The sequence below is a fragment of the Oxyura jamaicensis genome, chromosome 4 (genome assembly GCF_011077185.1).
Source record: "Oxyura jamaicensis isolate SHBP4307 breed ruddy duck chromosome 4, BPBGC_Ojam_1.0, whole genome shotgun sequence".
Classification (NCBI taxonomy): domain Eukaryota; kingdom Metazoa; phylum Chordata; class Aves; order Anseriformes; family Anatidae; genus Oxyura; species Oxyura jamaicensis.
Window position 1 is genome coordinate 33,716,896 of NC_048896.1, and position 14,220 is coordinate 33,731,115.

The following is a 14,220-nucleotide window of genomic DNA, read 5'->3' on the forward strand; positions in this document are numbered from 1 at the left end:
ACATGTTTTTTTGTTTGTTTGTTATAGGTCTCTTAGGTGTTAATAAGCTGCATGGAAAACATGGAAATAGTGCTAATAATGGAACCACCTCCAAACCCAAAGTGCTAGTCAGTTTTGTGTGATGATGGTAATTGTAAATACAGCAGGTGGTGGTTGTTCTAAATTGCAACATTTAGGCTTGAAATCCTTCTCAGCTGCTTAGAATAATATTTTCCTATAGATTAGTTTTCATGTAGTCAACAATTACGTTCCTCTCTCATATGAAGATGAAAAAGACAATCTTCTGATTATGCTATCAGGATTTTTTTTTACTATGGAATCCTACAAGACAGATCTGTTGTTACTATGGGGAAAAAAAAAAAAAAAAGAAAAAAAGGGGAAAAAAAAAGAAATACTGGTTTATCATCTATACGAGTTGTTAACTTCCAGTTAGATTTCCCTGTAATCAAACCGTGAACAAAACTAGATTTAAAGTATTTTCTTACCGATTAAACTTCATCAAATCAGGAATATAATAGCTCCCAGGTAAAGAAACAAGGTGTAAAAAAAAAAAAAAAAAAAGAATAAAAGAAAAAAGAAAAACAAGATGATCTGTACAAAATATGAAACAAATCTGTTAATTATATGAATTTGAAGTATTAATTTTTAAATAAGAGTTCATTTTTTTGAATCATTTTTATATGCAGTAAACCTATAAATTAAACCTATGATAATCTAATATTATGTATTTATCTTCTGATTCACGTGTTTAGGTTTAGTTTGTTTTTTCCAGTTTTCATTATTTTTCTGTTCACATATCCACAGTTTTAGTTGTTAGACCACCACTTTCTGAGTTTTGGCTCATTATGCTATTTTGCATTTTAGTAAATTTTTATGTAATCAGCTGGATGACTTTAATTTCAGAAAACATGGCTGTTAATGGTGCCAGCTATTTTTTCATCGTGACTGGAAGAAATCTTTGTTGCAGTTCTAAATGCCCAATATACAAATATTTCTGAATGTGATTGATACTTTATTTGTAAAGAAAGGACCTTTGGATTTTGTAATCTTACTAAGAAGTAAAAGAAGATTAAGTGGCAAAATCAGAAACTTGGTGACTATTTACTTTTGTCAGTTTGTGAGAGTGGGGGTGGTGATAATGATTCTTTAATTAATAAGATAAATTGATTTCCTAGGGACTCTTATTGATAGCATGAGAAGGATTGTAAATCCATACTTGTCTGCTCTAAATAAATTCACTAAGGCTCATTGTGAACATTTTCTTACATCTCAGAAACACAGAATGTTTGAGGTTGGAAAGGACCTCTGGAGCTCTAGTCCAAACCCTACCCCTGCTTGAGTGGGGCTACCTGGAGCAGACCATGTCCAGACAGCTTTTGAATATCTCTAAGGATGGAGAATCCATAACTGCTCTGGGCAACATGTTCTGGTGCTCAGTCACCTGCACAGTAGAAAAGTGTTCCAGTATGTTTGGGCAGAACCTTGTGTTTCGGCCTGTGCCTATTGCCTCCTGTCCTGTCACTCAGCACCACTAGAGCCTGGCTCTGTCTGTACAGCCTCCCTTCAAATATTTGTGCAAACAGATATGATCCTCCCTGAGCATTCTCTTCCCTGAAGGGTCCCAACTCTCTCAGCCTTTCTTTGTGAAGGAGAAGCTCCAGTCACTTACTCATCTTCAAGTTCTTTCATTACACTCTCTCCACTAAGTCCATGGCTCTCATGTACTGGGGAGCCCAGAACTGGACCCAGTATTCCAGGTGTGGCCTCACCAGGGCTGAGTACAGGGGATAACCTACCTTGACCTGCTGGCAGCACTTCTCATGCAGCCCAGGATACATTTAGCCTACTTTGCCACAAAGGCATGGTCCCTCCGGTATTTCTATTACTACCACTTTCATGGTTTATTAGCACTAAAAATGTTAGCATACTACATAAATAATTATACATTAATGAAGTGAGCCTCTCCTTAGAGGAGACACTTTTTCTGTTCAAAGTATTTTGTTTTATTCCTGTAAGCATATAACTATGCTTAATAAATAATAATTTAACAAAACTATTTCTTGATACTTTCGTATATCATAAAAGAAAACTTTGAGTTTTCTGCTTCTTAGTGAGTTTTTACTCTGATCTCCAAGTTTGACATGGTCTATAAATGTAATTATGGTTGAAGTTATGCCAGAAGGTAGTTCCATATGCAATGACACTTGCATTTCTCAAACATATTAAAGAAATAAATAAATTAACCTGTACTAATCTAAGATTACTAATAATTGTCACAACCTTAATAAAATAGTGAGAGACTAGTGCATATCCTGTCACTAACAAATGCATATGGAATAGCCAAGCTATCCACAGATAAAACCTTAGCAGAATTCTTTCTTCACATGCACCTAAATAACTTGCCAGATTTCCTTAATAAATAAAATACAAGCCTTGTTGTTGTTGTTTTTTTAAAAAAAGGCAAAATAATGAAGTCTTGATGAAAAGTGCCTATCGATAGGAAATTCTTTTCCTAATTTAGTGTGCTTTTCATTGAAAGTTTGTGTTTGTATTGATTTGTTGTGTTTCATCTTAGAAGCATTTAATATATTGAGCCTTTGTGTTGGTGACAAAGTGTTTTGGTTGAAGATATTGCAGCACTTTGTTAATAATCTGTAGTCTTATAAGGATGAGACTGAAGTGAATTGTAATATAAAATTGAGAATAGCAGTATGATACTCAGGCAATTCAAAATACCGGAAGTTGGGCAGGAGGCTGGCCTGGCTGACCAGGAATCTTCCACTGGAGCTTAGGCAAAAAAAGAAAGTGTATGGCTGCTGGAAGGAGGGTCAGGCGACGAAGAAGGAATAAAGGGATGCCGTTCATGTTTGTAGGGAGAAAATTCACGTGGCCAAAGCCCAACTAGAGTTGAAGCTGGCCATGTCTGTGGGAGACAATAAAAAAGTTTTTTTTTTTTAAATATGTGAACGGAAAAAGGGGACATAGGTCTGCTGCTTGATGGGGAAGGTCTCCTCACAGGCAGTGACATAGGCAAAGCAGGGACGTTTAATGCCTTCTTTGCCTCTGTCTTCAACGCTGATGATGGGCTTTGGGACTCAGAGTGCCCTGAGCTGGAGGACCGTGATGGTGGGAATGACAAAATCCCAACCGACCCTGAACATGTGCAGGATTTGCTGCTCCACCTGGATCCATACAAGTCCATGGGTCCGGATGGGATTTATCCCAGGGTGCTTAAAGAGCTGGCTGACGTCATCGCGGGACCTCTCTCAATTATTTTTCAACGATCTTGGCAACCTGGAGAGGTTCCAGTAGACTGGAAGCTGGCAAATGTGCCAATTTTCAAGAAGGGTAAGAAAGAAGACCCTGGTAATTACAGGCCTGTCAGTCTCATGTCAGTGCCTGGTAAAATTATGGAGAAGATGATTCTTGAAGTTATTGAAGCGTACCTGGGGGACAAAGCAGTCATGGGTCCCAGCCAACATGGGTTCATGAGGGGTAGGTCCTGCCTAACAAATTTGATTTCCTTTTATGATAAGATCACCTGTCTAGTTGACAAAGGGAAACCAGCTGATGTGATCTTTTTGGACTTCAGCAAGGCTTTTGACATGGTTTCCCATAGGAAACTACTGGTCAAACTGTCCAGCATACAGCTAAACCAAAACATCATACGATGGGTGAGCAATTGGCTGACGGGCAGGGCTCAAAGGGTTGTGGTAAATGGGGCCACATCAGGCTGGCAGATGGTCACTAGTGGGGTCCCTCAAGGCTCCATTTTAGGGCCAGTCCTCTTCAATGTTTTTATAAATGATTTGGATGTAGGACTAGAAGATGTTTTGAGCAAATTTGTCAACGACACCAAACTTTGAGGTGTTGTGGACTCGGATGAAGGTGGAAAGGTTCTGCAAAGAGATCCGGACAGGTTGGAGAGCTGGGCGATCACCAACCGCATGAAGTTTAACAAAAGCAAGTGCCGGGTCCTGCACCTGGGACGAGGCAACCCTGGCCGTACATACAGACTGGGCGATGAGATGCTGGAGAGCAGCCCCACAGAGAGGGATCTGGGGGTCGTGGTTGACAGCAAGTTGAATATGAGCCAGCAGTGTGCCCTGGCAGCCAGGAGGGCCAACCGTATCCTGGGGTGCATCAAGCACGGCATTGCTAGTTGGTCGAGGGGAAGTGATCATTCCACTCTAGTCTGCGCTGGTGCGGCCTCACCTTGAGTACTGTGTGCAGTTCTGGGCACCACAGTACAGAAAGGACATTCAGCTGTTGGAGAGTGTCCAGAGGAGGGCGATGAAGATGGTGAAGGGCCTGGAGAAGAAAACATATGAGGAGCGGCTGAGGTCACTGGGCCTGTTCAGCCTGGAGAAGAGGCTGAGGGGAGACCTTATCGCAGTCTACAACTTCCTCGCGAGGGGGAGTGGAGAGGCGGGTGACCTATTCTCCATGAACACCAGTGATAGGATCCGTGGGAACGGGGTTAAGCTGAGACGGGAAGTTTAGACTAGACATCAGGAGGAGGTTCTTCACCAAGAGGGTGGTTGCACACTGGAACAGGCTCCCCAGGGAAGTAGTCACTGCACCGAGCCTGTCTGAATTTAAGAAGAGATTGGACTGTGCACTTAGTCACATGGTCTGAACCATGGACCATGTAGACCTGGAGTTGGACTTGGAGTTGGACTTGATGACCCTTATGGGTCCTTTCCAACTCGGGATATTCTATGATTCTATGATAAAAGAATTAATTTGAGAGAGTGAGTAAAGTTTCAGCAAACAATTCCTTTGTAAATGTGTGCGTTCTTGGTCTGTCTATGGGGAAATGGCCATGCTTGTGCCCTATTTAGGCAGCCTTTTGACATTATCATTGATCAAATGACCTAGGCATATAATTTACCTGGCTCAATAGAGCATTTATTGTGGTTTTATGTTAAAGTCCCCTCACTCTAACCACAACAAGTAGTTCGAGAAATAATATTACAAAAGCATCTAGTATATGTTTTTCCCCTTAATATTTCTTGTGTTACACCATTCTTACAGGAATCTTGTGTTACAGCTTTTAAATTCCCTGCAAGTGGATATTTCCCTCATACACAGTAGAGAAAATCTGCACTCACAGTAGTGGTCAAATAGCGTTTGAGTGATTTTGTGCGGACTTGTAGTGCTGTTTAGCAGAGCTGGTCTGAAGGAGAATCCTGTGTTAGGCCTCAGAGACACAGGGTGTTGTACAGTAATGCCTACAGTAAGCTTTGCATTTATTTTTCACAGTTCAACTTTTTTATTAGATAGTAGTAATTAAGAAAACTTAGCTTCTTCAGAAAAGGATGATGATAAATAATTCATAATTGTACTAAGCTAGGGGTTTGAACAACTTTGTAGGCATGTTGCTTGACATAACTAACATCAAAGTTGGGGACTTCAAATGAACACATGGTTTATTTTGTCCAGCTGACTTTGTGGGGAATGAAGGGGAGAAAAGATCAGAGAGAGTATTATGCTTTTATTTAGAAAGTTTTGAACCTGAGTGTAGGAGAAAATCAAAATGGTGAAGAACAGCTTCAGCTAGTGCAAACCAAGATCTATTCAGATTTTCATGTGCTATCTCCCACTCCCACAAATAGGCTCCTTTGAGTGCTAATAAAATCCCTGCCATGTGTAACACTGAAGCATGTGAATGTCTGCTCAGTGTATTTCTGGCTGTTTGTTTATACCTCATAAACACAAGATTTTACTGTTAAAACATAAAGGTTAGCTATATTGTTAAGGTACGTATGCATAAATTATGGGAACAAAACTGCATTATTCTGTTGTTTAACATTCTGCCTTCATGTTGTAGTTAATGATTTTCTGTTTTAAAGGCAAAAATGTCACAGGTTAAACAAGTGGGTCTTTTAGCTGCTGGATGTCAGCCATGGAACAAAGATGTGTGTGCTGCTAGTGGGGACAGATTTGCCTACTGTGCTACCCTTGCTATTTATGTTTATCAGGTAAGATTTTTTCTATTTAACAGACTAGTTATTTTATGTTATTGCCTATCTCATTTTGAGTCCTTTCAATAAATGTTTCTATTATGCTTTTGAAAGTATGATTACTGCTGAGAAGATATCTGTATAAAACTCAGTCTTCCATTCAAGATAGCTCTTTTTTTTCTGCTAGTTACAAATAGTGCATAGAGTTGATGTGTAAGCATTGTATTTGAAGTTGTATGCATCTGGAATTATTTGTAAAAGACAGGCTCTCAATCCAGCAAATGCCTGAGATGAATGAAAATCTGTCAAAGAACAGCTTTTGAGAGAGAAATGAAGCAATTCTATGGTTTCATTTGAAGCTGTAATGTAGAAGTAGTTATTTGCAGCAGTTTTTAATCCACTCTGGGAAACTTTGAAGATGGAGCTACAGAGCTGTGGATTCAGTGCCCCATCTATCTTTGGTTTGGAGCAACTTACTACTTTCTTTGTTTCTAAACTGCACAGCAGTGTGGTCATTTGAAGTCCCCAATTACTGTGCATCAACATGTAACAAAAAGTATAAATGCTGTCACGTGGAATTTTCAGATTGAGAAATACTGCATGAAATAAGGATAACCTTATTTTAACTGCATGAGTTACACTGCTTGTGGGATTAAAATAAACTTTTCTATGTCAGGTTTGGGGTTTCAATTTTTATTTTTTTTTAAAACTGGACCAAGCAACTTAAGGAATTAGAAAGATTTCAAACTCATTTCCATGTTCCATCCCTTATAGATTAACTGTAAAGAATGCATTTTAGTATCCTTATATAAAAATCATGTCAGAGTGCAGTTTTTAAATAAATATAATAGTTTATGAGTGAAAATGATAGAATGCTAATAGTGCTTGGGATAATTGAATATTTGACACCTTTTTTGTGTAAGTAAAATACATAGGAATTTCATTTATTGAGATGTCAAGTACTGAGAATTGTTACTCCACCAAAATTTCATTTGTAACATGAGCTGTTCTCTGACCTAACGGTATTTAAAGTGAGCTTTCAAAATATGTCTTTCTAAAATGATTTTTTACTTTTTGTTTAGCTGGATCACCGTTACAATGAATTCAAGCTCCGGGCAATTATGTCTGAGCATAAGAAGACAATCACAGCCATATCCTGGTGTCCGCACAATCCTGACATGTTTGCAAGTGCCAGCGCAGACAGTTTAGTAATTATTTGGAATGTGACTGAACAGAAAGTTGTGGCCAAGCTGGACAACACGAAAGGTACTTCAAACATGGAGATCTATTTGTTCAATAAAATTCTTTTCATCTTCAAGTATCAGAAATACTTGATATACAGTAAATTCAAAGCATTCGGTAGGCCAGTGGTTTAATAATTACATAACACAATATTCTTCTGATTGTTATAGTTCATTTTAGAAAATTATGGTAGTGTGTTAGAGGAAATTGCTCTGAACTATCTAGTAATTGGTGAAAAGTTTCTTTTCTCTAAAGTACTTGACCAGCTGAGGAATTTACTTTGCCATTGATTATTGGTTGAGCAGAAATAAACATTTTTTTAATCATAAAAAAGAATAAATAATTAAGATTTAAACATTGGATCATGTGTTTTCATGATAACTTCACAGAAGTGAAATCAAATAAAATGTAACATTCTTTACAGAAGTGAAAGCAAATAAAATGCAGTGTTCAGCAGGTTCAAGTATAAATTATCAATGAAACTGAAAAATAGTTTTTATTTAAATACCTTAATTCTTGTCCACCTGCATCTTATTTAAGGACTTGAAACTGCTGATGAGATTGTAATAGAGGTCTAGGCGGGTTAAAAGTCTATACCTGTCACCTTTCCCTGCCCAGTTCTCATTCATTCCCTTCAGTCAAAACCAGTACCTGTATTTTTGTTCTTACAGGCAATCTCTGTCAGCTGTGCTTGACTCCTACATTTGCTTTCTTGGAAAATAGGTGTAACCCAAGGACAGTCAGTATCTCAGGTTCTTCTAAGATATTTTGGGACTCTCTACTCTGTTCTTTCCAGAGGATTTAGAATACCCCTGAAAATCTTGTGTATCATGCATATCCTGCAAAAGGAGTTAAGTAGGGAAACACACGATGATTTGGTCTAATCCAAGCAGAATATTGGCTCAAATTATTCATTAATATAAAAGCTGATACTTATTTTTCAACAGATTGCTCACTTAAAAAGCTACTTCAACCAGTGAATACATGTGAAGTAATATTTTTTCTTAGTTTAAATTTTCTAAAAGTCATATTATTTTTAGGCTAATATGCTTAAACATCCTATTAATACGGTAGTGTTAAAGACAGCAAAAATAGCATTAAAGTATCAAAATATGGACAGTTGTGAATCTTCATCTTGAGGAGTTTGTCTTACTGTCATTCACCCCTTCAGACACATGTTACTGAATTATGGGGATGCTTAGTGTTGGAGTTGTTAAGGTCAAAACCTTTAAATGGCAGTCCTCATAGGTAAGTGTTACGCAACTGAGTTAAGTGGCAGATGTCCAGAGAGAAGTTATCAAGAGTTTGTTTTGACTACAGAGTTTTCCAGTTCTATCACAAATACCTGCCTCTGTTTTATTTATCCCTAGATTAAATTACAGTATTTTTTGGAAAAAAAAAAAAAAAAGAAGAGAAAGAAAGAAATTGTAAAATTTTCAGTATTTTACTAGCTTAATAGCAAACAGCTAGCAATAAGACAGTAGTGGTAAATGGAATTGTGAATGAATGACAGGATTGTTTACAGGATCAGCTTTAACCTCTCTCATACATGTGATTGGCTTTGGCACTAATGAAATCAAGTATAAGTATCATGAAATAGAGCCCATCAAAGTAGTATTAAAATAATTCGAGAAATATTTCTGCTTTCTGCATATGAATACGTATAGTTTACTTTTACACTGTTCAAGTTTCAGTCTAATAGTTTTTATGTAGAAGAATAATTGTTTCGACAGCTTGTCAAGACAGTTGCTGATACTGGGCCCAACAGTAATATACTGAATTTCCTATTCTGGTTCTAACAAGGTTTACCTGTATGTTTCAGGAATTCCTGCGTCACTTAGCTGGTGCTGGAATGCAGGTGATGCAGTTGCATTTGTGTCCCACAGAGGTCCCTTGTACATTTGGACTATCTCGGGACCTGACAGCGGAGTAATTGTACATAGAGAAGCACATAGTTTCTTGTCAGATATCTGTCTATTTAGATGGCATCCAAAGAAAAAAGGAAAAGTAGTCTTTGGACATACTGATGGAAGTCTGTCTATTTTTCAACCAGGTAAAAACTGATACTGGAATATATATGTATATATTTTTGCTGTTGTCTGTTGTCTCTTTGCGTGTAATTCTGTATTTTTTTCATTTAGGTTTTAGAAATATAGGCACATACATAAAACTTGTTCTTAATTCATAGTATTTGTCTTCCTTCTATATCACATAAATATATTTGTTTAGTTGAAGTGTGCAGAGCATTTTCTTTGTTGCTTCCCCCTTTTGTGTTCAAGGTAACACTGCAAATTTTGATAAGTCTAACAAACTTTTTTTGGGGAATGATAACAGCCACAATTTTCTATGGAATTTTCTGTATTTCCCAGTAAGTTTGTTCATCCGAATGGACAGACTTGAATTTTTCACTAGTATCTTACTTTGCTTCTGTTTGTTCTAGAGCCTCCTGCTTCATATTCTAGAGTTTGCTGCCTTTTTGTAGTTAGAATTTCATTTCATGAATAACAATGTGTCAATCTTTAGGATTCTCTTCTCAAAGAGACTACCTGGGCAAGAATTTTTCTCCTTGTGTTTCTAATGCACAGAGCATGCAGAGCAATTAGTCCAGTACTCTGCTAATGCATACTCCATTAGCAGAGTACTGGACTAATGAAAAAAGGGGGTTTGCTGTATGAGGACCTGTCCTTTCAAATTAAAATTCAGCGCTCTTTCATAAACAGTTTTCTGTGAAGACACATAACTATATGCAATGGACTATTCAGATTTTTTTCTTTTCTGTCTACTTCTTTTTCCTCCACTGAAAAATGATTTTTCAACTTTGAGAAAAAAGAGTTCTTTAAATAATTCATTCATTTTACACAATGTTATACTCCAACAGCCATTGAAAATTTGTTCCCCTTCAGTTCACTGTAATAAGTTGTCACTAGGAATGTCACAGAAAATAAATTCCCTTGCTTCAGCATTGCTATTTGACTTAATACAGCAATAATATTTAAATAATTATTAGGGAAATTAAAATCTGTTTTAATATTGCCTCTAAATATGTATCATACTGAGAGTTTTCATGAATAGTTTGCCTAGAATTATTTCAGTATGAAAATAGCATTAGTAGCAAAAGGATTTAAGATGTCAGAATTTTTGTCATGCAAATAGAACATTGGCTAAAAAAGCGTCATCAGTGGCAGTTCTGTATGTACCACACGTACCACAGTACAAGTTCCTGTATTTTTTTAAATGAAAATTGTTCGTACTGGGGGGGAACAAAAATTTTCCCTGTATCTATTTAGAGTATTTTTTATCTCATTATTGTTGTAATATTATAAATATTTTCTAAGATCATTTTAAAATGAAAATAAGTCACAGTTATACATTTTATGTTCTTAATCTATCTAAAATTATTGGTTTCCAAGAAATTGCAGTTGAGTGAATTTTTTTTTTCAGAACTTTTCCACTGAAACTCCTGGATATAAATAATGCAGGGTACTTCTTAAATTATTTGGAACAGAAAGGGAAGTACTGCAATTGACACTTGAAAATGAACTCCTCATTTTTTTTTTTTAATTATTTAAAATTTTACTTTTAAAAAAATTCAGGGAAATTAATGCATTTTCTGTTGGATTCTATTGTTTTTGGTTTTGTTTTGTTTTTGTTTTTTTTTTAATTCTGAACACACTTCTTTTAATGAAATGGATGTAAGATAATTTAGTCAAATAGGATTTTTATTTGTTTTTTAGTAATAAAAAATCATGGATCTGCAGAGGTCCACTTACAAATTAATTATCAGAGCTAAGTAGCAAGTTTTACTATGTGAGATGTATTGGTTTGACAAATTCAGATGTATTCAAGAACAGGCACTAACTGAAATACCATATTGGTGTCATTCAAAGCCCAGACTTGCATGCAATAAGAAAATTGAGTACTTCAAAGGATTATATTCCTGTAATTAGGACAATGACATTTGAGCAATCATAAGGATTTTGAAAGAACACAGACAATTCCTAGTTTCTTGAACTCATGAACTACTAGGATGTCTTAACATTTGGATATAATTGAAAATGTAGGCTTATGTAACCTAACTAATTTTATCAACCTTGGTTTTCTAGTTTACAGTATATAGTCAGTATTGATCAGATGTTTGTAACTGGTGGCTTTTTAAAAATAACAGTACTTTGAACAAAGGGATGTCAGTGGGTTAAATATAGGCCCTCTGTGTTTACTATTTTTTATTAAAAAAAAAAAAAAAAAAAAAAAAGGATGGGCAGGGAATTGGCAGTATCCAGTACAGGCTAGTAAGCTAATATTTTGCATTCTGAGCTTAAAGTTCAGCCCTCGTATCTCCTGTAAAATGTGTACAATGGCTTGTTGGACCAGGACTTTAATAGACACCAAGTGAAATCAGTACCTGTTCCATTCTTTTATGGAACATTCTTTTATGGAACATTTTTTTGTGTCCAGTCCTTTTGTAGGATAAGTAAAATACTTACAGGACACTTACTGATTCTACAAAACACTCTCTAGAGAGAACCCGAACATCCACAGCTTCATGTTAAGTGTTTGAGAGTGCAGTGTGTTGACTTGTTGAAGAATCCAGTCTTTCTATTTAAGTATGAGTCACTGCTGAATAATTAGCAGACTACACTACTTAGGTCTTTCTCCTGTAGCTATACTTTCTTTTAATTAATTCCAGATTATCCATTAATGTAGCAGAACATTTAGTGTGAAGAAAAAATATGCAAGGATTTAAGATTAGTAACCTATTTAAAGAAATTCAGTGCAGTCATGTAGAACCAAGTGTTCTATACTAGATTACCTTTCATTTGTTCTCAGAATTAAGTACAGCTTACTTAAATCACCTGTGACTCAATCACATGATTCACAGTACAATAGCCTTATTTTAACAGAAGATAAAATTTAACAGTTAGGGTTCCTGTGAGCTTTGCTTCTGGAGTCTTTTTTGAAGCAGAAGTAAAACTGGATCGCTTGTTCAAGAAAACTTTTTTTTTGGGGGGGGGAGGGGGGGAGGCAATCCTAAAGTTTTTGGTGAATTTAAGTCAGTTACACAATGGTATTTCCAGTGTTTTTCCTGTTGTTATTCCTGATGCTTGATGACTACACTTTAGCAGTTTTCTTGTATAAAAACATAAGTGGAATGGAGGAATCAGTTTTTATGCAGCTATTAGTTGTAAAATCGTAAATCCTTTGCTCAATTTCTGTTAATTGATGGATAAAGTTAATGCCACATACAATGTGCAATAATAGAATTTTTATTAGAAAATAATAGAGTTATTTTAATATTAAGAATGTTCCACAGTGATCAACATTTTTTCTTTTTTGGTTCTAGTTGGGATAGGCTTTGTTCTACACAGAATCACAGAATTACTTAAGTTGGAAAAGACCTCCAAAACTATCAAGTCCAACTGTTTAACGTAGCACTACCAAATCTACCACTAAACCATATCCCTACATCAGTCATTAACTACTACAGTTAGGCCTGTTAATATATACAGTTAAGCCTGTATAATTAATCAAAATATGATTAATTATATTTTTTATTAAAATTGAAAAGTAGATTTAAAACTGAATAGTTGAAGATGTAAATTAATTATTTCTAGAAAAGTGGTGTAAAATAGTGGATTTTTTTTCTTAATAAAAGGTCTGTCCTATTATGCAGGTGTCAAATTTGATATCTAATAGCTTGTTCTGGCCTTAAAATGTATGAATGCTTCATAATTGCACACATAGTTTTGGAGAACCAAAAAATTTGAAAGCAATTGTTTGTAAACATTACTTTGCTACAATTTTTTCTTGTTCACATTGCTTTTCTTTTGCCTATATTTGCTGTTGTGCAAATATAATATGCCTGTTTTGCATATTTACTTATACTAAGATAGCTCACATCTTCTACTGTGCTGCATACCTCTTTGCTCATTGAAATTATTTGGACAATGTGTATTTAACATGTTTTTCTGTAGTATAAAATTCTGTTGATAAATCTGAAATTTGTTTCTATCTTATGCTGTATGAAAAAATAAAGTCATATCTGATGGAGCTAGGACTACTTTAAGTCAAATAAGTCAGCTTCATTGATTTCACTGGTACAGACAGTAGAGCAAGCTGCTAACAATTTCAAGGAGAAACAAAAATTAGATTTGCAATCCTTGTAAATATTCTAAGGATATATTTGATTTCATTTTGAAATAACTGTATTCTTATACTCTTAAAGGTTCTAAAAATCAGAAACATGTCTTAAGACCAGAGTCTCTTGAAGGAACAGATGAAGAGGATCCTGTTACAGCGCTGGAGTGGGACCCTTTGTCAACTGACTACCTTCTTGTTGCTAATTTACACAATGGCATTCGACTAGTTGATTCTGAATCTCTGTCCTGTATCACAACATTTAATTTTCCCAGTGCAGCAGCATCTGTTCAGTGTTTAGCCTGGGTTTCTAGTGCACCAGGAATGTTTATAACTGGAGGTAAGCCTTTTCTTTTCTGATTTATAGAAAAGTAGTGAATATAGCACTGAGTCTTCTGTTTCTTAACATTTCTACCAATTAAAGCATATATGTGTTGTACCAAAAAAAAAAACAAAAAAAGACATATGGAAAAGAACAGAAAATGACAATGAGCAGTTTTTACGTATTTTCTATTTGTAGGGTACAAAGAAGTGATATCAAATTATTTATGCTAAATAATATTTTCCTTATGCACACGTAAGAAATATCATTAGAGTTTTTTGGGGAATAGCAATGCGTTGCACTGAAGGGTGCCATTTCTTGTTCTCCTGCTTTTCTTTCTCTATTTCCAGAAGATTTTTTTTTTTCCTTTTTCCTGCTTCTTTTCTATACTGTATAGTTTCAAGGTAGGAGAACCAATGAATAAGGAAAGTGAAACTTATGAGATTATTTTTACAGAGAGTTTCCATAGAGTTTATCTGCTGAATTTTAATTAACTGTCACTAATTTCTATTGTTAATAGTGAAATTACCATGGAGGTGACTGTGCCTGCCTATA

The 14,220-nt window shown here is 35.7% G+C and overlaps 1 protein-coding gene across 9 annotated transcripts in view; it reads left to right on the forward strand.

The window, feature by feature from the left end:
- WDR17 (WD repeat domain 17) overlaps positions 1 to 14,220 on the forward strand; it is a 55,088-nt gene that overhangs the window by 11,587 nt on the left and 29,281 nt on the right. For all 9 annotated transcript variants that reach the window (XM_035324115.1, XM_035324111.1, XM_035324117.1 and 6 more), the window contains 4 exons: positions 5,856 to 5,984; positions 7,049 to 7,232; positions 9,031 to 9,261; positions 13,432 to 13,683. In XM_035324115.1, the coding sequence (XP_035180006.1) occupies positions 5,862 to 5,984; positions 7,049 to 7,232; positions 9,031 to 9,261; positions 13,432 to 13,683 (790 nt within the window). In that variant the 5' untranslated portion in view covers positions 5,856 to 5,861. The remainder of the gene's footprint in view (positions 1 to 5,855; positions 5,985 to 7,048; positions 7,233 to 9,030; positions 9,262 to 13,431; positions 13,684 to 14,220) is intronic.